This window comes from Battus philenor, unplaced genomic scaffold (assembly GCF_028537555.1).
Source record: "Battus philenor isolate CCGP_79_NKW_IND1 unplaced genomic scaffold, ilBatPhil1.0.hap1 SCAF_8, whole genome shotgun sequence".
In the NCBI taxonomy this organism is placed as follows: Eukaryota; Metazoa; Arthropoda; class Insecta; order Lepidoptera; family Papilionidae; genus Battus; species Battus philenor.
The window spans coordinates 7229570-7257095 of record NW_027181748.1 but is presented as its reverse complement, the minus strand read 5'-3'; the positions used below and the strand labels follow the sequence as shown (position 1 = coordinate 7257095).

The window sequence follows — 27526 nt, the reverse complement described above, 5'->3', positions numbered from 1 at the left end:
TTCACCGGATTAAAAATAAACATGTGTTTATAAAATTAATACGCAGAATGATTATTTGTTTGGAAGATACCTGTTTAATGGACGTTTAACATGGAAGGAACAAGGGCGTCGTTAGCGTATATCAATTTGCGAGGACAAGAGCGCAATATCGTTTTATTCGCACGCGGCGATGAATGTAGCGCAATTTGTCGCCGGAGTGTCGCTCTCCCGCCACTAATTAACGTGGACATTGGCTCCCAAACCTGCCTGTGTGGACCACCTGCCCCCAACCCCTCCCCCAAATGCGCTGTGGCGTGATACGTGCATTGCCTCCAAGCTCGACTCCGGCGTACACTTGATAAATAACCGTAAATCGGTTTGACTCATGTAATTATCTGACAAAACTTTTTATAATTTGTACCTGAGCGTGTAATCTCTTATATTAAGGGATCCTTTCGGTCTCGAATTTATAACTTTATGTCTAAATATACGTTAACGTCTACATGACATTTTATGTATAAGTGAATGTGCACTCATATTATATGTATATATGTATCAATTACACCAGTTTTAAACCAAAAAGAGCTTACGGTTGTTTGAAAAAAAAATTGCTATCGCTAGGAGCTTTTAATTCTTCGTTGGTTTTCACTAATTTTAATGGTGTGATCAATATCGTGTTCTAACAGGAAATATTACGTTTATATAAAAATCACTGTTTTCACCCACCTTTACAAAAATGCAATATTATTTGTTAAACCTAACTATAATGCTACAGATCGTTTAGTTTTCATAAAATTTAATGGCTATACGAGCCGAATAAAGAACAATAGAAAAGCTTACGTCATTTATCACCTAGGTACACATTGTGACTTCCATTACGCGCAACTTCTTACAACATCGTGCCCATCATCTTCCTAAAAGTACACCATAAACACTTACAGATGTATTATATACACTTAAGATTCGCAAGTGATTGGAGTCCGCTTTAGAAGGCCCGTGCACCAAGTAAATCCACGGAGCGTCTGCCCAGCATAGCTTGGACGGGTGCTCCATAGACGGATATTCAAGACTCAAGGGCTCTTTCGGACTAAAATGAGGTCTAGGCTCATTACCCCTACCCCCGCGGAATCTATAAATTCTAGTAAGACAAAAATTATTATCCAACGAAAAAAATCTAGTTCACAATTGACTTAAGTACATAATTCAGTAAAAGACGTTAGAAATGTATTTATGTGAAACGCTTTATATTGTCTTATTAAAGCGATATTAATATTATACAAAATTACACTTCTACATAAATTACACTTTCTTTTAATAAAAAGTATTAGGAAACATGGATAATATTTAGGTTAAATGGATTTGTCCACTTTATATATTATTAATTTAATAATACACTGTGTGTAGTATTAATGTGTTTAAAAATAACTTTGTCTGTTATCGATTTCAGAGATGCTCATTTATGTAATTCAAAATAAAACAACATATCGAAATACGGTCATTTTATAAGTTCTTGTATGTTTATGGGGCATAAATTACTTATTAATTTAAAAGTAACTTCCCGTTCTAATACATAAACAATTCGTAATCGGACAAGAAGAAACATTTCAAATGCAAAGAAAATTTATAAGCTTTAGCGAAACCTTAAGAAAGTTCAACCGAACTTTTACCTAACAAGAAAATTATTCAAAATTCTTTACAAACGAGCAAATAAAAAATAAGAAGTCTTATTTTGAATTATCTTATACAGGAAAGCCCATACTAAATTGGATTTTTTTAAAGTATAACAACAATATGTCCTACTAAAATATACGCCACTCTTGTAACAAGTTATATACATGTACAGGTAGCCTACCTTCAGTCTTAAATTAGTACTGGTGTTAAATAAACAAAGACCTCTTTTCAGACCTCGTCGACTCAGACAATTATATATGTATATGAACATTTATTTCAAATCCCAATAATACACACACAATTACACATAAAAACAAAAAACTGAAAACTACACTAAACGGAATATGACAATTTTCGTTTGTTCCCGTTCATAGGAAACAAATATTGACTACTTTGGGAATATCAGGGATTCCTAATAATAACTAATCTTAGTGACTAGTGATTAGTTTTTGTAATCATTCAACCTACGTTTTGGGAAAAACTGTTCCGTGTACTGAAAAAATAATCCAGAATAAATTACTTTTCCACGTTAATTGTCTGTCCCTGTCAAACATATGACACCAAAGTAATTAATGGCATATATATATATATATATATATATATATATATATAACTGGCGAAAGAAAATAAACAATAATTATTTTTGGGGTGTAGTAATCCTTATTTTGAAAATACTTTTTCTTACTATATTATCATGACATTACCTATTGTTTCTAAAGCCATTGATTTTATATAAGGTGCTTCATACATTAAATGACGGCTAAATATTAATCCCTTTGAAGCTTATACGCCTTCACCTAGTCAACCTATATAATTCTTTTTCTTTAAAATACAAATAGTTTTTAATCCATCCAAAGGTCGTTTATAAGAAATTGCCGAAAGTAATAAAACAAACAACACTTCAATATTGTTATTGTAATGTTTCACGTCATGTCTATACAACAAAGAATATATATAACAAGAGATAAATGCATATTGACATTAATTATCACAAGGTGCAGTTGTTGTAAGAAGAAGACGAAAGAAAATGAGTTAAGAAGAACCAATAACTTAAACAGGTTTCTTTACCGAGTAAACAAGTATGTCATGAGACTTTATTAGCCAAGTACAATTTCTTTGATAAAAAGTTAGCAGTCGTTTGGCGCCCGAGAGCGTCAGAGTAAATATGATTAGCAAATTTAATATGAACACATACCTCTGGTGGTTTGAGATAACTTTTGTAAAAAAAAAAAAACAATTACCAGTTGGTTAAAAATATTTCATGTTTGACACATATGTCAACGATACGCGGAGCGAGTCAGGGTTCTAAAAATAAATAGTCAATTGATATGTGTACTGAATTGAGCACAATATTTAACTGATCTACACAGATTATCTAAATTAATATGTCAAAGTGTTTTTTTGTGTGCCTTAAAAGAGTGAACGTATAACTTGCATGTCAGCAGAAATCTTTAAATATTTAATACCTATTTCCAATAAACGTCCATAAAGTGATCACAGTGGAATTCTACTGAAATTCCATAGGCTAATAACTTTTTAACACTACCAAGTCTACGGGGACATATATTAAAAAATAATTAATTTTAACATGAAGTAACCCAAATTTTAGAAACTTTATTATTTTGTTACATTTTTTTGCATAATTTATTATTCCTGAAACCCGATAGAGTGTATCATATAATAATTGCCAACAAATGAGTTATATTAACCCCCTTAAAGCTTTTTAAACAATCATCCTGTATATTTAAACAAGCAATCTTAAATACATCTGGCTGATCATAACAAAAGAACATATGTCCACATTATGTTTAAGTGTTGATAATAAACTTGTGTTCTTCTTAAAAATAGCAATTCTATATTTATTCTTATAAAAGAATACTAGTAAACACACGTTCTCTATAAACGGCACCAGTGTAATTAATGTCTGTTTTTGTCCATCCGTCCGTATACGCATTGTAAAGATAAAAATGTAAAGGCATTTCAAGTATGGTCTGGACCACTTCGTTTGAAACGTTGTTTTTACCGTAAAAGTCAGATGATGCCGTATTATTGGGATGCATTTTAGGTAGATGACATGTTTCAATCAATTTTCCTGCAACTTAAAAATAAATCGACGTGTTTCCCTATATTGTATGCAAATAACCTGCAAGCTCCGAGGTTTATGAGCTTTAACAAAACAGGTTACAAGTAACAGCGTCTTAAATTATGATGCTATTTAATAAGAATTCTCTTCAGCTTAACAAGTTTTAAGTACTTATCTAACAAATTGTTTAGTTTAGAAAATTTGTTGATTATAATTTAGAAGGGCCAGCTTATAGCTAAGTAAGCATTCCTGTTTATGTTTTTAAGAGTACAATTGCTGGTGAATTATTTAAAACATGTGACAGTTACATTATTAAAATAATAAAAAACGAATACAATTGACAAAATAGCCTGTTAAAAACTCTTGACAACGCGATTGGAAGATTTTTTTTTTTGATCTCGCGCTCTCACTACTGTCCAACTGGCATTTGCAGATTCCGCGTATTCGAATGTAAAGAGCGCAGAAGGCACTTAGCCTAAAACCTCGTAGGTAGCGAAAGCCGAGGGCTCTCCGGGGAGGCCTAGTCTAAGGCCTGGAATGATAATGAATAATGATTTATTAAATCTTTTAGATAATAAACGTTCGACAAGTTAACAAAAAAAAACATTTTCTACATTTTGGTAAAAAATTAAATGTCAGAAGTAATCTCAGACGAGTACTTAAATATACACAATCGCAATCGTGCACGCAATATATATCCACTTGACATTATAAATTAATAGACAAAGCTGTACCGAGGAGTTTAAGATCGTATCGTGGTCAGCAAGACAGACGTTCTTGAAGCGTTGCTCCGCTATGTATTCCGGGAAAGGAATGTAAAAGGGCTGTGATTTATCGCGAGGCGCACAATAATCTCGTACATAATATTCTAAGCGGGGCTCCTATCAGGCCGGAATGTTACGTACAGCTCCGGGCGGTCGCCACTTTCACCTCGCACTGAGAAAGTTACCAGCGCTTAGAAACCGACTCGCTGCACGTTTCACAACACATTCTGTTGGTGACCGCCTGTTTTGTGCCGCCATTTGAATTAGGCACTGCATACGTATACTATTAGAAACTATTATCACGAAATGCTGCATTGCTAGTTATATATTATATTAATTATTAATAATAATCTTCGTTCTTAAAAATATCGGTATATAATTTGTCAAGCACTGGTTTCTCCACTCGTATTGAGTGCATTATTACAAAAGGCGATGTCTTCCACGTTATAATATTACTCTAGTTTTGAAGTACAAAGCAAATAATCTATAATAAATAAAATTCTAAAAAAAAATAAACAGGAAAAAAGGTACCATACAGGAGAAAAAAAAACAGAAAAAAGGCATAATGCGTTTGCTTTTGATTATTGAATATATGTGTGTGAACGTGTGTGAGTCTGTGTGCATGTTCATTTTTATTTAAAAATGCACGCACATATATATTACTCTCTTTAATTAAAATATTAACACAGTGCGACCCACCTTTAACGTATGATTTTGAACATGTTTATTTTGATAGTGAATGATAATTAATATTACATTATTGCAATGAATAAGGGCAACTAAAGAATAACAACATATTTAATCAAAATGTTTGCGGTAAAGATTTTATGAATGATTTTTCTATTTAGTTGTAAATCCATTCAGCGCATCTAATAAACAATCATTATATTTAAGTATGTCAACTAATTTATTGTAACCAAAAAGATAATAAGGAAAACGTTCGATATTCTTTCATCAGTCATTGAGTCTTGAATACAGCAAAATAAACTGTGGATCGATATACAGATAATCGAAACCGGCTGCGAGTTTAAATGTCATTTACAGAGTTGCCACGCGGAAGTTTCGCACCTTTGTTCTGCGAAAGTCGAAACAATGAAGTCACGTGGCAACAATGTGAGATCCTTTCGTTTTGATTCGCGTGCCATTTTAACCTTTGCTTATGTTTTTTTATGAATATCAAGTCTTCTGTCTTTCGTTGAGTATTATTTTCATTACAGAGCTTTACTTAGAGTCAAATATATTAAATAATTTGTAATAAGGTTAAAAGTTTGAAGCAGTGAATGTATAACTTATTTGCTTACCTTTAATATATGGTAAAACATATCCAAACATCAATGATTTTAGAAATAATAAATAAAGTAATTAAGTAAGAAAAAGAATTTTCAAAATTCGGATTATACATATTGAAATTAAAAATTGTTTTTTATCAGTCCTTGCAGATTTTCAACAACAACAAGTTATCGTTATATTCGAATAGAAAAAAATTATGTAATTTAGAGTGATCACTTTATTCAGAGAGATTGAAAATTGGTGTAAAATATTTAGGCTTATAACCAATCACTTTGTATACAGTCATACGACACCAATGAAATCTTCAAAGCTACTGTCGCCATTTTGTTTAAATTTCGGGCGAAGTAAAACAACTCGTGGACGAGGTAATCATTTCACCACTCATCAAACCTTTAAAGATTTAACATATCCTTACACTTCATTAAATTTCTTTATTAAATATAACCTAATAAAATGAAAATTACTAGCTACCTTTTAAAAACAATCCTTAAATCTAATAATAAACAGACAATATATTAACTTTATTTAAAACGTGTTTCAAGTCTTTGTGTCACAGAAAACTATTTCTGTTAAATTAAGTGTTAATTAAAAAATAGCAAAAAAACTTAACTAATGCAGTCATACCAGAAAGTTAAAAACATTTTAAATATATTACCTCGTTACACCATTGAATACATCTGTTACGCCATATTTTATAATTTCATTAAACAAAAAACCTTTATTTCACCTTAACTGATGCATGACAAGTAACACGCGCCACTATCGGATACGTTCTTTATTTAAGTTAATTACGGTTAAATGCGTTAGTGTGTTTATTACTAAAAATGTGGTGAATAAATTAAAAGTTGTCGTATTTTATTTCAACCAGGTAATTTTGGAACCGATGTTATGGAAATCGTATTATTAATAAAAGATAATGTTCGTTGTTGAAATAATAAAATAACGCATTGCGGTAAACATCGTATTATAAATTTTTCGGACTTCGGTTTAAGTAATGCATAACGGATCTCTGTCTAAAATAGTGATAAATGCCATCTCTTATTAACATAGCTCAACTAACCTATTACAATATTCTAATAATTGAAAGATAGTTAAAATAAATCCCTGGAAATTTCGGAGTTATAATACTTAGATCCTAACCGCTGATAAAGATACAACAATTTCTAAACAAACTAAAACAGCACACAAACAGTGGCAATAAACGATTGCCTTACATGCAGAACAATTATCCAAACACTTGATTAATCATTTAAAATTATGATTAAACTAAAAATTATTTTGTTTACAGCTCACACCCTATTAGACAGTGGAAAATAATTCTCACGCTTTATCAATAATTACGACGATTCTTCTTAACCAAAAAAAAAACAGTGATAGTAAACAGCCCTGTACTACAGATAAAATTAGTGTACAGCAAATATGACTAGACTGAACTACATTCGATGAAATCTTAAACATCAAACCAATGTACAATTGCTGCATTTTAAAGAAACTTTCGATTGGTTCAATTAGTTAAGAATTTGAGAGCTCTATAATCCGTCTGGTAGTGGGAGGAGGCCGTCCGTGCAATATAACGTCCGTGGGCCGCTGTTACTTATTATTTATTGTAGAGATCGTTAGTTCCGCCTGGCTGATGGCGTCGGTATTACGTAGCAGACAAGGTTCCTACGTTACAACTTAATATGTAGACAAATAAAACGTTACATTTTTGCTTACTACGACGTACGTACATAAATACTACTTTTTCAGATAAATCAAATTGTTTTTCAATTGTTGATCAATTGGATCATGTTGACAGTCCAGAGAATTAATGCACAAATTAATATTTTAACTTACTCGTACAATTAAAGTCTAATGATAATCCTTCAACTTTCAATACATAACATCGCTCATCAGCACTTAAGCCATAGGGTATCCACTGTTGGACATGGGCCTCACCGTAAATTTCCAATACCCGGAACTGTTGGAAGCGTACTGTATCCAGCATCATCCGACGACCTCAACGATGTCATCTGTCCTTACGTCTCCACTCCAGAATCTTAAGTCAACAGTGACCATCTGTTTTGCACCTTACTTGCCACTTCAACGGATCATTCCGCTGGGCTCGAATAAAATCGTTTATAATCTCTTTTTATTGCGACTTGTACTAATATATAATTGAGTAAAACGTCCAAATTGTATTTTAATATATATAAATTTTAGGTGTCTCTACGCATAAGTGAAAATTGTGTAAGAAAAATTGTAAATAAGTATACAACGCTGTCGTGCCTCGCAGCTGGTAGAAGAAAGATCCGTATCAAATCAAATAGCGGCAACCCTCTCCCAACTGTCTGCGTTTAGTAAAATCGTAAAAAATATTGTAAAAAAAACACTAGCGATACAAATTAGAGTTAATAAAAAAAATCTCTTTTAATTTTTACCGTATCAGCGAATTTCTTATTTGAAGGTTCACTTAATATTTCTACTGCTTTCTATGACGCAAGGCCCTTAAACGCCTGACTAAATGTACTGCCAAAACTTGTGAAGTCGATATGTAACGCATCGAAGATTTGAGGAAGGCAATAGCTCTAAGGCAAGTTCAAATTTGTTACAATAAATGACTAATTATCGTGCAGCCACAATTTTGTTGCGAAATTACAATATATGAATACGCGTAGAAATTTAAATCTAAAATTGGTATCGGTAAGGTAACTTTAAAGACAACCTATTAAAAAGAAATATTGTATGTAGCATTATTCACGAAAATCATAAATAGAAATACTAGAATGGTTATACATTATATTAGTTATTCTCCACCTAGTGGAAGTCATTGACTGAAAAGCACTATCAAAGAAGTAATTTCATATAAAAAACAAATTTGCTTTTAGTATTTCAGATTAAATAATATTTTATCGTATGTTGAAAGATCCATTGATTATAAAAATCGTTCCGAAACGACACTAGTCAGTTAAATATCAACCTCTACAGGGTTAAATTGCTAGGATTACATAGCAAAAAGATATTAATGTATGCACTGTGTGTAAATATTTTTGAAATAGTGCAAAAATACACGGAAAACTTTCCGAAAAGTATCTTGCGCCAAATCACAAAAACGTTAATATTTAAGCGACAATACGCGGCAATGTGGTACTAGACGCGGATACTTTTTAGCTTGGATGCTCTGTTTTACTTCACCCATCTTGGTTTTTAAACAACCCACAGATTATTGTCTATTACTTTCTTTAATAATTTTTCCCTTCAGTCCAAGTCGCCGAAATGAAGATGCTTCGGTGGATGTGCGGATTAACGAGGCTCGCGGTTGCCTCGGGATACGTGATATCGTGGATAAGCTACAAGAGAGTCGGCTTAGTCGGTGCGGCCACGTAAAGGGATCTCCTGAATACATCGGGAATGTCGCTATGGATCTAAACATTTCTGGGTCCAGAAGAAGAGGAAGACCGAAAACAAGATGGGCAGATACCATAGCGAAAGACATGACTGCCTGCAAAGTTTTCGCGAACGACGTATCCAATCGCGCGAAGTGGAGAAAAAGGATAAGGAAAGCAGACCCCATGATCAGATGGGATAATTAACGCGCAGGAGAGAGAGAGACTTCCTTTTAAATCTCTAATCTTTAAATCAATCAGATTTTTGAAATGTACTTTCATACAGATCACAGATTACAAAAGAATTGATAAACTACAAGAAAAGTGGATAACGGATGTATATGATCATTATCAAATACATAATAAAGAATTAGTACAGAGGTAGAAATAAATGTGGGAGAACATACCAGTTATGTATGAACAGAACTAAATAATAAAGTGACCATGAGCCTCAGAAAGTAATTGTCAAACATTTACACACGCTGATCTTAGGTTGGGCCATTTAAATTGAAACTTGATGTAAGTCTATTTATGCTCATTCATCCGGAGGCATAGATTTCAAATTCGCAGTAAGGACGACTGATAGATAGCCTTACCATCCCTAGTAATTTTTTTAAGCACAACTTTATATGCATACAACTAATATTTATAATACATCATTAGTACAGAAGTATACTGTCCGGTTTATATGATAACGACGTTTTACCCTATTATGAATTTATAAGATGCTATAAGTCAAACGTTTACTATAAAAAAACTTATCTAAAACTTTAAACTAAAGCTTAAATTAGATCAAAACAGATGCCATTTAAAACGTCAAATCGTAAATTCGATTTCGACTATTAACTATAATTTATTACTTGCTATCTACTTTTAGAAACTGGTATAATAAAACTGCAAAATCGTATCAAAAATATTAAATAAAAGTAATATAATCTATCTATCTAATCTTTAATTTCATTTCAATATTTGCTTACAATAAATGTTATTTGTTTTGATCCGAAGGTCGCTGGTTCATATCGGACTCAAAGGACCAAAACAAACTTAAAGAAAGCTGTCAGGACAACTTTAACCAATTTATAACTTTAGTAATAAAAATGTACATAGGTACCAACCTGATCATTGGTCAAGGAAAACAAAACTAACAATGTTGCTAGCAAATTAATTACATTGCATGTTGCCAGCAAAATGTTAATATTACCACTATTTATATTTTATTTATGAATGTATACATTTATTAAGTTTACAAATGTTACTTTCATGTATTGAACAATGTTTACTAATTATACTTCCTATCTTAACCAAGGCTTTTCGAGATTATCAAACGTATTTTGCAAGTTTGATTTAAAACGAGAAATTGATACGGTTTTGTTAAGTATCTACGAGTGATTAATTATTTTCTTCTTACATTGCCTATGTATTACAAAAAATTTTGATATTTTCTTGAGCACTTTTCTATATACGAAATGTTTGTGAAGTAGAAAAGAAGCTATAACAGTACACGAATCTACTTTTTTAAAGAGAAAATGAAAGAAATATAGAACAAAATTAATTTACCTTTACATAAGAACTAATATTATCTAGACAGATACGTAAGTTATAGTCGCACGAACTATCTGACAGTAATACCATTCCACGACAGCGAATCCGCGGGCAAAAACCAGCAGCACACTCACGAACCAAGCGCCTGTCTATTCAGTTAACCTTGATGAGCGTGAAACGAGTTTCGGAGTTATAAACGTGATTAATTTACAATTCGATCGATTTAATGTTAGATATGCTATAACAGTGGTCGTTATAACGTCGCCCGCGACGTGCGAATGTCCATTTCGAAATCGTAACCTAAAACGAAGCAATTATAGAGAAACTAAAAGTGAAATGGTGCTAATTATGTTTGTGAATTTTATTTGAAATAAACTATTAGCAATGTTCCCATTTAATACACCTTATAAATTATACATAAATAAGTTTTGATTCAGCGATCAATAGATATAAACAGGTTCATTGCACGTTTATGCTCGTATTTTGTATCCTTACAAACATCTTTCATTATTTTAACAATGTATTAAATATCCATAAATATTAAAATTGACTACGAAAAAAATAGATACAAACGGAATGCAGAACAAACCTAATTTAGTTGAGGTATTGATAATATATTCATATCAAACAATAAAATACCTGTTAGTCGTTTAAATCAGTTGAAAAATATATTACAATACGTATACGTATCGTAAAATAACAAATCCCAAACAATATTAACGAATACAAATAATTTCTGAGTATGTTCGTAATACTTTAAAAAAAACCTTGTATAATCTTTGAAATTATTAAGTGTTTACTTATTTACTCTGTAGAGGATGACTAAGGTGATCATTAATTAAAGTCGGTGAACACGAGCGAAAAGCCACGCTACATCGTCATACTTCACGAAATACCTAAAATTTGATGACAAAGGATTGTTAATGGTTCAAAATACGCGTTCGGATCTGTAAGAAAGATTTCTTTACAATTATAATAAAGTTCTTTTAATATGATATGGAGAGCGAATGTAATTTTTCTTTATAGTTACGTGTACACAGGTTGTCCATCGACAGCAAAAGTCATTTGACATAATACAAAATGTAAAATTCTATTAATTAAAAAGCAGGAACGAGAAAAAATTATCGCATTTTGTTCTGAAATATTACGATAGAACAATTTAATATTCCCTATACTTTAGTACTTTTTCTCCCAAAAAAAAAAGATTACCGAAAGTTACGCTGATTTGCATTCCAGCAGTGAACAAAGTAAATGCCAAAATAATATACATGAATGTACGTTCGCATCTCGTAGTTCCTCAACAATAGTTTATAAATACATCATAATGAAACGGCGTGGCGGGCGAATAACATTATTTCTTATTCAAGTCCCGTCCGGATCACGGCGACGCTCGAGAACTAGTTAGGTCTATGGAATCTCATCCATCGTCGACAACGGCAAAGATACGAGTGGATCGATGCACCGCTCACAGTGAATGTGAAATCGAGATCTCGCCGAGACCAAGTGCATCTCAAGACGAATGCTCGGGACAAAGAGGAATCGATGAGAGAGGGCAGGGGGGAGGGACAGGAGACGAGTGCACCGACCTCCCTCCAGCGGGCCGCGATGCAATTTGTACATTTCAAGTGCGCACAAAGGCAAGGCGAGGTCGCTGTGAGCTTTGACAGAATTAACTTGTCCGTCGCACAACTGTTACCCGACGAGTCTCACCTTTATTGAATTATACAGACGGATAGAACCGCATTTAAAAGCATATTTCAACGCTTTGTGGTTGCAATTCTGTAGCGCACAGATCCAGTGCGAGCTTTTGTAAAATTCTTTGTACGTGTACATCACTTCTTGTTTTGATTAAATAAACGTGTTGACAAAAGCGATGTATATTATTCATAGAAGTAACATGAAAGTCAAATGTAATACGTCAAATGTAATACGTCAAATGTAACGTAATACGTAATTATATAGGTAAACGTAATATTTTATTTTTGGTTCTATTTATTGGCATTATAGAATTTAATAATAGTATATTACCTCGCAATTACGTTTATGCTTCTGAAGCAAAGTAATACAAAGAAGGCCATGTAAAGAGATTCATCAACATTCGGTAAGTTATAAGGAATGGACGGACACAAAGAACACATCAATATGACAAAAAGGCAAAGACAAAGGACAAACATCTGCTCTTGCTGGCTTCGGTCCAGAACTAAATCAAGTTCACTTTTCTATTAATGACTTAACATAAAATTGGACTGTCCATAATGTTGACTATATCATAATTATTGAAGCGGGTAATAAAGAAAGGCGAATAGGTGAGATCGTCACCAGACAAACAGCAACAAAAGCGTTTATACATTACGAACACATTGATGTACGATTATTGTAGCTTAGGCGAGTAAATAAAGCGCGCCAACCGACGGGCTGCACAGTGAGATCATTGTAAACACGGGTTAAAGTAAAGTGGGGCACACTATAACGATTCACTTGTTAGGCAACGTTCATGTGTACCGTATAACTATGTATCACGAGGGTCGCCATACTACTATATATAATAACAGGATGCCACCCAGTTGCATTAATCTCTTATATTTTTCTACTAATATACTATCTTTTGATGTACAAAATATTTGTGAGCTATTTGAATCGCTCATAATGATTTAAGAGAAATTACAAAATTAAATTTATGAGAAACTACTAATTTAAAATAACAAAGAAAATAAATCTTGGCATAGAACTAACTTATTAGCCCTTCATTGTTATTACAAAATAGCCGAAGAAGTTATAACAATGGAATATAATTAGAAAGCAAACCTTTTCGAAAACACTGTATGAAATTTTTGTGATAAATTCTGATAATCTGTTTACTATTTTGGTGCGTGTTTTCGGCATTACACAAATACAGACATAAATGACATTATATTTTAAAATTAGTAATAGAGAATATTTCAGTAACTACAACCGCAAACATCCTAATAAAAAGGTAATAACATTTTATCAAGAAATTTAAGATTAGAACCAATTGTATTTTATACGACTGTTTTATATCCATAATATGGTCACCCTAAAAGAAGCCCTTGGGAGTAAAGCTGTTGCAGCGTCCGTACAATACTCCTCTTGTTATTGACGACACGTGGGCCCCTCTAGGTACAACCAATTTGCAGATAAGCAAAAAACGATATAAAAATTCAAGTATAATAAAAAAACGGTGAAAGAAAATTCATTGCATCGATTACAAAAACGAATCACATAGGTTTACTAATAAATAAACATTTATAAAGGATGCTTGATTCTTTCTTGTTTCTTTTATATTAATCATCATCATTATTTCAGCCGCAGGACGTCGCTGTTGGACAAAGGACTCACATAAATATCCAATAGGATCAGATGGATGAACATATACATAATTATAATAATTGTAACAAACCAATGAGTAATAATGTATTGCCTATAAAATTTCGTTCTTATTTTAATAAACGCATGTCAACTGAACAGATAGTATATTACGAATAACAATGGAACGTCGTCATTACATATAATAAAACCTAACTATTTAAACTTGCCACAGCATTCGGTAAAACTATTTTTCTTTTTAAAAGTATACTGACTGTCTGATGTTCTATCAAGCACTCATAAATATGTATAAAACTAAATCACATATTTTACTCCGTTTTATCGTTGAATCCGAACAAGTGCGTATTGATTTTTACTATAAAGTTCATTCGGCGGCGAGTTTAAAACGTATAAACGCTGGTGAATGTTACAATATATAATAATTTCAGTGCTTTTGTTTAGGCTTTTTTATAAATCTTTTCGGCTAATTTTTGCACATACATTGTGAATCACCTACGTTATTTAAAGTTACATGTGGCTATATACGATTGGTGCTGCAGGCTGTTAACCGTTCTGGCTTTTACAGCTTCTTCGGACCCAGGGCTCGCGGATTCCAAATCCGCGAGGTAATAAATAATAAGAATTCTACGTCAGAAGCATCGCCTGACATTTTGTATTGACTAACTGTTATATACTCGGTTTTCGGAGAAAGGTGTGATTCTTTTCTCCGAAGACATTTTAGCTAAATCGATATCGAGGTTGGGAGAGAATCGGTTGGAGTCACCGGTGAGTGTGGCACTACGCCGCAAACACACACGAAGGTGGCGCATTTTAAAATTGATTCGGTTGTCTTTCGCGCGCCGTGGGATTTGAGCGGCGAGATGAGCCTTGCCTCCTTCATTGCAACGAGACATTCTTTCTATGTATGAATCTTCTAGTTAGGAGCGACTATGACACCTTGAAGTGGCAATGGGCAGGCCACAAGGCCACGAGCTGGAAAGCGCTACGTAAGACATCCACACACAAGGTGGATGATGACCTTGTTAATAATGCTAGTCCGAGAATGCTGGATGCAGTCCGCTTCAAACCGATTCTGTTGAAAATCTAACAGGTGGCTGCCGATCCCCGCAGCCGATGTCTGACGGTTGTTGATGTTGAATTAGGAGTAGTTGCAGTTATAGCGTTATAAGTATTTTCATCAAGGTCTATGTAAAGCCTCTCTTTATAAATAATAACTCCAGAAAGATTTATTTTTGTACTTGACATAGTTTACTGTGTTTTAGAATTTTTATAATAATATTTGTAGTTTCATTTACAGCAGTGTATGTTCTACCGTTGAAATAAGGATGGTCATAAACAGTAGTAATTCTGTAAGCCTGTGAATAGACAGAATTACCTGAATTTACCTGTGCACAAATAACGAGCAAATGAATTAACAACCCTCGATACTTTGCACTTCTTACCTTTGGATCAAAGTTGAACGCGGTCTCCGGTCTTAAAGGACAGGGTAGACCACATTTGCACGTCCCAGCCGTTTGAAGGTACTCCCGGAGTTGTGGGAGGGTGCTCAGCACTGAACCGCTGGGGCTGAAAAAAAATAACTAGGTCATTACGATATTACGTAATTAATACTTTATTCCTTTATATATGCAATATATTAGCATATACTTTGTAATCTTAATTGCAGAACGGTCTAATTTTTTAATTAAAAAGATAATACTCATATTAATATTTTACATTAAAAATCAAATAATGTGAGAAAAGCTTCTATTGCTACATAAAAATATATCATAGGACTGTGCTAATGGTTAACACAATATAAAAAATGAATCGAACGATGTGTTCGCTTCCAGGCTATTTCAATATTAATCAAATAAGTAATTTTGTATTCTTTTAAAAATATATAGTAGTCTCGCAGTTTGTTTAGGTTATTCTCAGGTCATCATTTTTCATCTGAACAGGTGGTAGACTAACCTTTAGTTTAATAAGAAACGTAATCCATTCTATGTTGAATATGGAATTTTTGAATTTGTATTTTTAATTTAGAAGTGATAAACAGTGATAAACCTTTGCAGCATTTTTTATATTAATGATTAATCAAATCAACGCTTTTCAATGAAAAAAAAATGAGGTAAAAAAGTGAAGAGACGGAAAAAGAGTACATATGATTGTAAATGCTACACGGCCTTGAGATTACAACGTAGTGCCATTTTTAAGTGCAGATTTAAGAAACACCAGACTTTATAAATACTACGTACTCTTACTGCTTCTACTGGTTATAATATAAGACAAGAATATAAGAAGTATATATACCGTATACATTCATATGATGAACAGAGATAAGGTAATTTTCATATTAAATTTAATTATAAATAAAAAGTTAAAAATGTATCCAGTGTTTTAAAAACTGTGTTCAGACTTTGAAGTCTGAACATTTCAATATTTACAATTAAAATGTACGGGATAAGTGAACACTACACTAATAAAGTTCGTACATGAAATAATTAAATAGTTTAACATCATTTTATTATCTGGTCACATAGTTCGCTAAACGCATTAATACACATTTGAAAGTAAATCTAAAGTAAACTGCAAATCAACGGTAAGTAAAGCGTTACAGTTTACCGATTGCGAGCAACAAATAACATTAAAGATTATACAACCGGCGTGCACACTTCATGAGCAATGATCGAGCTCGCCGGTTAGTTAGCTGTGTGCACTGACAGGGGCGCTGTGCAGTGATTCGTGTGAACGCCGCCCGGTGAGAGCCGATCGCCACAAGCTTCTAGTCAACCGTGCAGCCTCTCTCGTCTGATTCATGTTAATTACTGCAACCGTCGGTCAAACAATATTTAGTTCCTATTCGTCTTAATTGACTTCACTCGTTAAAGCAGCGTTTGCAAATTATAAAACGCACACTGCATGCGCCCACACATTTATAATCAATTCTAAGTTGTTTTCTTATTTAAATTTATTTCCTGTTATTGATATATTTCTAAATGAAATTAATACGTTTACTTACTGTTTACAGATAGGGACCCTGTGTTGTGTAACACAGGTCTATATGTGGTGGTTTATAAAAATATTGATTGAAACTATTATTATTTGTCATGTAATAAATAAAAAACATCCGTACTATTTGAATGTAAACGAAACTTGAAGGAAGGTTTAATTCTTGATACAAATATTCAAAATCGTGCAACAATGTCACAAAGTATGTGTTTTATTAAGAAAATACTTAACAGTTGAGTATAATTATTACTAAAAATAAAACATGTTAAACATACAATACAACTTTCTAATGATATCCTAGATGTAATAACAAGATATAGCCACACAGATTGATGAACCATTGAGAATATTTAGCAAACAAAACGATCTGTTCACGAGGACAGAGCTGCACACCGCTCTGACATTATTACACCTCGATTTGCTTTACAAACAACCTCTTTCATAAACGCTCCACATGATAATTCGCGGTGATTGTTCACAGTCTGGTACACTCCGCAAAGGTAAGCCGCAACCGCAAAAAATATTTTTTTTTATTTTCCTTTATTCATGCCCTGGGGTTCTGTGGCTTTGACCACTGCGGGGTGTTTGTACAGTACGGGCGAAATTTTCGCTTTTTACAATCACATAAAGTTTTAAAGGGGCCTGTGCAAAGGCAGCTGGCGGCATCAATTATTTAACACGCGAACCCTTTCACACCTTGCACGCCCACTACACTACAATACTATCCTACTACTTCCCGTTTTGCTATCAATAACCTTAAACATATTGCAGTAAGTAATAAAATAATTTCGATTTAGAACTTTTACAAATCATTCAATCAATCCATCGTGTAATTAATACCAGCCCGTGCATGACGGAGATAAATTCGGAGGCCAACACAACAGATATTAACTCAATCAGCCAAGCCTAACAACGAATTATTCCTGTCGTCATGTCGCTTTGATCTTTACTAGTAGCATGTCGCTTGCATGACATTAACCGATTCAAACTATAGTTACAGTGATTCTTGAAAGCTACTTGGTAACTATACAGAGTGATTGGTTATAGATGTTAAAACTTTAAAGGTAAATGTATAAGCTTATTTGCCAGCGAAATGCTTTAAAACTTTTACAACTATTTAGAATCACCCAGGGTTATATGAATTCATTTTTTATGTTGCAAGGCAACAGGCTAATAACCGCTGGCAGTTTAAAGTTTGCAGGGACAAATAGTAAATGTGGAAATCCTAATTTTAAAAATCTTATAGATAAAAAATATAACATTTATATTAAACCGATCTTTTATTAAAAATTTCATACACATACTCCTCGATTACAGGGTCTGAAAGGCTTTCGGATATGCGACTTTTGGCGTGACAAATAAGGAAGTGAAAACGTTAAGAACGCATGAGTCAGTTCGATAATTTCATGGAATCTGTGCCTACCGCCGCACGTTCCTGTTGTATTGAGTAATAAACCGAAGCTTTATCCTTATTCATACTAGAAAGATTTCAAAACTCCTACGTCTAACATTTCTCGTATAATTTCAAAGGAATCTTTGTATTAAAAGAGATAGTACAGTGAATTATTTTATAAAGGCTCTTAATTGCTTTAGAATAGATAGTCGAAAATGAAATGGTTATTATTGCATGTTAAGTGGTGAGCTGCACGTAACGCGTGGTGCAATAATTCCAGTCGAACTTCTAATAAATCATCGATGATTATAAAACTGCTTAGCATACAGTTGAAACTTAAAAAAGAAATTTCAATTATCTACAGTAATTATTTTGATGAGTATTAATTTGAGTAAATATTTCGAAGGCGTTACATACATAATTTTAAAGTTATTCAAGATAATTATAATCTGATATTATTACTTACAGACGAACACATTTGAATGAAGAAGTTGGAATAGGATCCAAATGATTATTATTTAGTAAGGTCTTCAAAAAGTCTCTAGTTTCTCTTGAAAACGTGTAAGATAAGATGGATGTGTCGACATAGGAATAGTTAGTCTAAAAGTGTGGCAATGACGAAATTAACGACAGAAAAATAAATGCAATACAAATATAAAATCAATGAAATTGTTACAGCTTAAGAACTTACAACGCAAAGGTGTCAGTACTTACATTCATAACATGTCCGATGTTAGAATCCACCTCGCGTATAAATAAATGTGGCGGCGTTTGGCGACAGGTAATATCGGCGGGCGTTCAGTGATTGATCTCGTTTCCTGTGATCGCGAGCGACCATTGTACGATGGGTAAAATACTTTGGCGCCGGGCCAGCGCAGACGATGCGAGATGACGATTGCTTTCGCTATCGCACAATTCTAAATCTAATTGAATTTCATTGTACTTTTTGTATGCATATCAAAAGATATAATAAACGAATTGTATCAACTAATTACATTTCTTCACGTTGGTTTTCCAATAACATTTCGAATAAAACTCTTAACGAACTATTTTTTGTGGATAATACTTAGAGTATCTATTATACATATATATTCAACAGATGATATATTCTACCTATGTATTGACTCATCTCTCTTTATATCTATGTCTCTAGAACTATAAGGTTTAGAGACTTGAAATTTAATAGAAATATTCCTTTTGCAGAGTAAAGATCAATTAAAAATGGATTTTATGAAATTACACCGATGTGGGCCACGCGAGGCGGGCGGACGACAGCAAGTGCAGTATATAGTATTTTATGTTTTGTATTATTCTTCATTACATTTATTTACACATCCACCTTTATCTCTGTACTACTCTAGATTGACTGTTAGAAAGATTAAAGCATTAAGTACACCATAGGACCAAGTGTAAAAAAAAGTAAAATAAAGAGATTGCATTTAGATTTGTTACTCCGCACTTCTATCGCGGCAAACCGAACTGATTCTGATTAACCTACATGTTACACCTTATTATAAATAAACTGTAATATAAGAAAATACTTTTTTCTAATACAAAATTATTAGAAATAATCTGTATAACAGAGGGGTGAAAGTATAGCTGACAAATGTCAATAACTTTCGGTAGTACATAGTCTTTACGGACAGATAGTAAAAAATGATTTATTTTAAAATGCAGGATCAGAATTTTAAAAACGCCTTTTCTTACTGTAAAATCACTACGTTATTAATTATATCTGAAATCATAGATGGATTGGATGTACCATACATGACATTGACAACAAAAGAGCTATACATATATAAACTATTACGAGTAAAAAGGTTTGCACCTTTTTTCAATCAACCTGTATATTTACAAAAGTTATTTTTATATTTACTTTTATTGGTCTCACTTCTGGCATAACGTTAGCCTTTTCTCAGAGACAGGTACGAGTAAACTGCCAAGCGAATTCAATTTTTAGTAGATAATTTGTTAGATTTACAGAAACTAAACAACGATCAAATAGGTAATCAAGTTATTTCAGAACATCTGATATCAAACGACCATAAATAAATCTCAATAAAATAAATTGATATTCATGGAACATTCTTTTGGTAGCACAAAGGAAAAATTATAAAAGCAGAATAAAAAAGGTCACATCTTCAGATATATTTGCACATGCCGTCCAGTGATGTGTCGGAAAAAGTAAATATAACAATAAATAACTTAAGCCTTCAAAGGTTGAAATAAATAAATGTTTTCTTTTTCTAACATTTAACGTCTTTCTTTCTTTATATACTAGAAATATGCAACATTACTATAGTATCTTCTACTTAATACTTAGTCGCTAAGTAATCAAGTGAGCTTTAATTAAACATTTTTATTACGTTTTATTGTATTTTTTTTCTTTAAATTTGTTTTTATAAAAAAAATCAAAACAAAGTAAAAGTTTACAAATAGCAAAAAGAAGCTATTGCAATGATATTATTATATAATTATTATACATTGTTGCGCGACTCTCCAATAAACGTAGATAACTATTGGCTAAGTCATTAATAAATTAATAAGTAAAAAATAATTCTTATAAATTTATGGAAAAAGTTCAAAGACTTCATGAATATACATTGCAATACCACCCGCTATTTTATCCTAAGATACGAGTTGTTGTTTCAGTTGAGCTTACGTTTGATGTGGTAGGATAAGATCAGGCACTTGACCTAATACCTGTTTCGATTAACACGGCTACTACGTTAGCTAAACTAATTTGTTAAAGTTTGAATTACAACTTGATTCTATAACGCCAAAATACATATCGTACAACTGGTATTTGACATCAGAGCCTATCACGAGCAACTAAGCGTATTCAGTCAATTGATACTCTATCATGAAATAATAAACACGGGTCTGTGAATCTTTTGACGGGCGGCCTAACAGTGTCCTTTATTGAGCGACCCCGACCCATATCAACCTCCCCTGGCATGAATAAATAAAAGCTCAATTTGTTGCTCACGCGTTTAACCAGAGCGCCCCAGTTCTAAAATGAATCTCCTCGATTCTCTTTCGCCTTTCGCATAAACTTTGTTTAATATGAATGCAAATATTTTACAATTGGGGAAACAATCTTCTTACTTGAAATACTTGTGTTAAATTACAGTTTTCATGATAATATTAAAGTTATAAGCAACTGATACACAATAAGCCGTTTAAATTTCCAATCAGTTATCAGTATCATCAGTTAAAATACTTTTTTAAATATTATTTGATTCTCAACAATGTGATTGATGTACACCATCTTACTAAAAAACTAAATTATATAAGAAAAAAAACTTGTGTGATTCCAATATTGTAGACAACTGGCATTATTTTATTTGAGTATCTAATATCAAGATTAAAACTATAATCAATTAAAAAATTTACCATTATTTAGCAAAAGCCAGGTAACATATCAAATTTTGATCTTAAACTGTTCCTATCGTGAACAAAATCTATAATAAAGAGAATGGAAATATTATAACGGAATATAAATATAATCATTATTAAGAAATGTCGCGATATCATCGTGACAGCCAATATACCAAACACCGTTGTTGCTATGTCATGGGTCCACCTAGTGGCCCACGCCAAGTTTACAGGTTCGTAGTCATGAACCTATCGGCCTCAACGACCGTGGGTAGCATGAGCGATGTGCAAAGTCAGCGAGCTTACTTCTTAAATTGATTAATATAGTTGTCTCCATATGTTGATTCCATTATTTGAAAACTATATATTATGATAACTGATTACAACAAAAACAAACAACCCTAACAAGTTCTTGTCTGTTTAAGTGTATATGAAAAATTCTGCGCCCTGTCAACGAGTTATGCTAAAACCAATCGAATACAAAAGCTGCCCGCTCTTATTCAGGGTCTTTTATTGAGAGGGACAGCATTGCCTTTATTATGAACGCTGTTTAATATTTAGTAGGAAATTACGTTCCATATAACAGGTTATTACCTTTTTTATTTCTATAAAAAGACTGTCTCAATGAAGTCGATGGGAATACTTCAGATTTTTTGAATAAATTTACACATTTCTTGAAACAAAGTAAATCTTTAGAGGACAGCATGTTAAGAACCATCAATAATTTATATTATTAATGCAAGTATCTTTTTACTTCACGTTATTTTTTTACTACTGCATACTTTGTCAACAGACTGCACTTTTTCAATGGCGTATGATGATACAGTACTATTTTTTCATTTATTTATGACAAAATGTTTACCGTATAAAGTAATCGTTTGTGTCGGTGTTCACATTCACCAAATATATTTGCTAAACGTAATAATAAATAAACTAGTACCTTAATTATATCACATTCGTGAACATATGGAACATAATTGCAGACGGTATAAACAATAAACAGATTTATTATATGTAATATTGATGTGAGATTTTGATAGAGCAAGACGCTGCCATTGCGTTTTGTCTAACTTTAAATTTATGAATTTAATGCTAAAATCCAATACTTGTTTTAAATGGCATCTAAAATATCAAAGTAGAATTGCAATAGTTATAGATTCAATACATACATTGATATTAATACTTCTTCATATGTTTACGCGTGCTTTGAAATCATTGATCCAGTATACAATGATTTCAAAGCACGCGTAAACATATCTACTTAATAATATTAAACATTAAACACGACAAATGTAAATTGAAAAGATTATATGACCGTATTAACCAGAACAAATAGATAAACTGTAATTTTGTTAGTTGATACGCAACCAATAATGTGAGAGTAAATATCGGTGCGTTATGTAATCTGAAAAGGTTAGTTGTGTACAAATATATCATTTGTTTGCGGTGGGATCATTCGGGCCGCTACATCGAGTGACTCATTAAGGGAAACCCTTTCGTGACTCGATTCGTTATCGCACCGCGACATCGAAAATAGTCCCGTTTATATTGTTATTTTCACTCATGCGAAAAGCCGGCCATTTTGAATAATGAGCGCGTTTCAACGCAATTCCATTATAAGCTGTTAGAACTGTGCTGGCCTCATTATATAACGCGAGGGAATAAATTAAACAAGTGTCATTTATTTCCCCATGTTAATGTTTTTCGAACAGAAATATTAATTTGTACGTTTTCAGATCACATTAAGATAGCTTTTAACTGCAATTAATAACTTTAATGGTTTATTAAGAAATTAAATAATTTATTTAAAAAAAGTAGTCATTAATATTGACTTTTTTTAATTAACTGAATTACTTAAACCAACGAGTAAAATTTATATTATTATTGGTAATTTATGTATACATAATATATATTTTAATTATTTGCCACCTATAATTAGGTTATCTATTATACAATCGCAAAATTTGAAGAAAGCAATCAAATCAATTGTTATTTTTGCAATATAAATATACATAAATAGGTAGAATAGATAATGATAAAGATATACAAAAACACGATATTAGTAAGCGTTTAAAATACTTGAGAATATCGATTCGATATATCGTTGCAAATTTAAAATCGCCTTAGTTTCGGCATTACGAAAGAACATTAATATGAATTTATAAAACATGTAGCCGATTCGACAGACGTTGCCGTCTTAGCTTTGAATAATCAATTCTAACCTAAAAGCGAACTGTCAAATGCGCAAAATTTCAATAGCCATTGTATTTTTTTTCTTAATTTTTCATAAGTTTCTAGGCAATATTCCAAAATAACCTTCTACAAACTGATGAAAAGAGTGAATGGAATCGGAAAAGTCATTCTTAATTTATGACGTAACTAAGAGAAATTGGAATTAATTTATAAAATATATACTACACATTGCAAGATAATATTGAAAAAGTATTTAATTTTTTGTTATATTCCATGGCGGATGGCCGGACCTCTGATTTAAGAGATCTTAACTCCGTATTCAAAGATTACTAAATAAATGCTTAGAATAGAAAATTTTTGTGTCACAAAATATATTGCTTACAGAAGTGAAACAAGACGTTTCGTTTAGTTTGGTTATTTTCGTAGAGAAAACGAATCATTTCGTAAGTTTTACAACTTGCTACTTTATGTTTGCTTGTGCTAATCAAATATTTTTGGACAAATTTATAAATGTGAATGTATTTCTAATACCTAATGTCGTTTGGCATATATTTGACATTTGTCGCTAGCTATCCATTCACCATTTAAGATACCCTTTATTTTTAATGTTCAGTAGTGTATCTTAATTGTCGAAAACTAAAAGCATTTAAGTTTTATATTTAGAAGAAAAAAACAATATTTAATTGTTACGTAGTATTTAATAATTGTAATTCCTATCATTTTCAAAATATATTGAAAAACTCTTATTATAATGTACTCTTTTATAAACCTTCGAGAATTTGTGGAAATTGCACGATTGTTTCTACATTTACTCGCGCCACACAAAGGAACATAAGTGATGAAATAAATATTGTGACAAGCAATGTACTGCTTTTCAATAAAGCTTTTCAGTTTTTTTTTTTTTGGACGTTAACAATCGTACATTCAATGGAAGGGCGTACTAATTAAGTCGTAAACGCCCTCAAACGTAAAATGTACACTCATTTAAATTACCGACAGTGTTTTCATAAACAAGTCGCAGCCTTACATCGCACCGTTACTTAACCGTTACTATGTTTACTTACAATGTGTAACAATATTATTATACGAGCCACACGAACACTACACCATTTCTCGTCAGGTCGACGCGAGACGAATTCCCCGTCAATAAACACGCAGTGGAACGTGTGAACCATTAGCGCTGTTTTTGAAATGAATCTATTTTTAATAGTCGATGTTTGTTCAGATTCAACTCTGTTACATATTGATCTTAGTTTGGCTTATCTACACACACATTTTTAAATCTTTGCGTTTAAATAAATAACAATATCTGTATACTCTGTACATACCAATAAGTGACAGTGGCCATCCGTATTAAATAAAATAATAATTATTTATTTTTATTTCAATGTCTGTGAAATACGGTTAATATAAAATAATTAAATATTTTACCAATAGTCATATGAAGTACCTAACCGATATTATTGTGTGATTTTACATCTGTTAACTACAAGCTTCGAATGTATGGTTTACACCAGAAAGTAAATCCACAGGGATAACTAAAACTTTATAAATTATTCATGAGTGTAATATACCATACTACCCTTATTGTGGTCTCCAATATGCATTAGACTAATATACATTGTTTTCTAACGACGTTAACAAGATTGTGTTTCCACGTTATGGGTAAATGCCCAACGCTGCGCTTGCCGGTCCGTGGTCTCCACTCCAGAAACATAAAGACACAACGGCCATAAAGCCCGCGCACTGCCATTTCAACTTGCCAATCCTTTGGGCTATGTCGGTTACATTCGTGTCTATAGACCTCCTCATTCCTGATTCGATATCGTAGAGAAAGCAATCTCTATGACTCATAGAGATGCTTTTAGCTTTACACCACTCTAACGCAAAAATATTAAAAAGTTTTATTCGTTTTCAGAAGCTACCTAGAAATATTTAAGTTTAAATACTTAATCAATACTTGTCAGCCTACCCGAACGTTTCGCTGCCCTTGGCATAACTTGAGTCTTCCCGGACGTAAGCTGATACTTCCTGCTAGCCCTGGTAAACACCTAGATTAATTAAGGACAAAAAAGCCAATAGGTGAACTGTAAATGACAGTTAAGCTAGTTTCCGCAAAAAAACCAGGTGACATTTTTTATTCTTTGGTTTTATTTATCAAGTCTAGGTTTTTACTTCACTAGAAGATGTTCTAGTAATAATAGACATGTTTAATTTAATTCACTGTTAAATGTTATTCATAATTCTATATTTTTGGACCGGACTTTTACTGCTGCCCAAATGATATTTGCAGATTTCACGGTTTCAAGGCGGAAGGGCGCAGAAGGTACACAGCCTAGGGCTTCTTTTGAGGTAGCGAAGCGCAAGGTCCCCCGTAGGAGGCACAGCTCGTACCCCTACATACTACAATTTCACCGGACTGGGAGGCCGCCAAGCTCTTAGATCGTTTCGGCTGACGCTCTATGGAGTGAAAACGCTTAAAGGCGTCCAGAAAAAGAGCTCAGCTTAGGCTGGCATCCGTCAATAATACCCGCTAAGCATTCCGAAACAAGGGCGCCCGAGAAAGCCGTACCTAATCGTACCGTACCCGGAAATGAAATTAAAAGATAGACAAACGGGCTATTCCACTAAATTTATGCGAAAATTCGTCTGCCATACTTACTTCGTCTGTCATACCGTCTTTAAATTAATTTACCGAAAAGCGGTTACATATATTCAAAACAACTTGCTAATGAAAAACATAAGATTTAAATTAAATACAATGTAATTAAAAAGACGTATCATGCCATTCGATTTACTTAGAATAAATGAACGAGCAATATTCAATTTCTTTCCTTCTTAATTGCAAATAAATACATTTTACAACAACTTTTACCTTAAAATGCACATTTATTACTCACGGTAGTTATGATGAAGCCATATAAAAGTTCGATACGACAAAACAGACGATGCTAGAGAACATAGGAAGTACCGCAGTTCTACCGCTTGGCAGGAAACTGAATAAATCAACATTAATGCTCTATTTATTCTTTATATCGCTATTGACTCAATAAACGTGAGTATTGACTGATAGGCTAAAATTCCCCTCCGCTTTTTACATCGATGTAAAGTTGTTGCCATGTTTAGATTTCGTTTCTTACTCGTATTTCAATTTAAGCGTTTTTTAGTATCGGTCGATTCAAAATTTGTTATTCGTATATTAATCATTATTTTTTTCAATTGAAACGATGACGCCCAATAACTGCGGAACTGAATATGAATATTAAAATGCGTAGATACCCAACACAAATATTTAATGTGACTTTTAATTGACCATTAATCAAATCAACTAACCATTAAGGTTACCCGTTTTAGGCAACTTTTTTACATCACAAATCAATCAATACATTGAGAGATTTACTTCTGTTATAAAGTCAAGGTGTTTTTATTACTGCTTTATTCCGTTCAAAATACGCTATATAGACGTATATCTAAATCGCAGATTTTATTATTTCTTCTGGAAATATTTTTTTTTCATTTAATTTAATATTCT

At 32.6% G+C, this 27526-nt stretch overlaps 1 protein-coding gene across 3 annotated transcripts in view; it reads right to left on the bottom strand.

Moving 5' to 3' along the window:
• LOC137931877 (homeobox protein 5-like) overlaps positions 1 to 27526 on the bottom strand; it is a 72313-nt gene that overhangs the window by 25224 nt on the left and 19563 nt on the right. For all 3 annotated transcript variants that reach the window (XM_068775390.1, XM_068775391.1, XM_068775392.1), the window contains exon 2: positions 15482 to 15605. In XM_068775390.1, coding sequence (XP_068631491.1) covers positions 15482 to 15605 — 124 coding nt within the window. The remainder of the gene's footprint in view (positions 1 to 15481; positions 15606 to 27526) is intronic.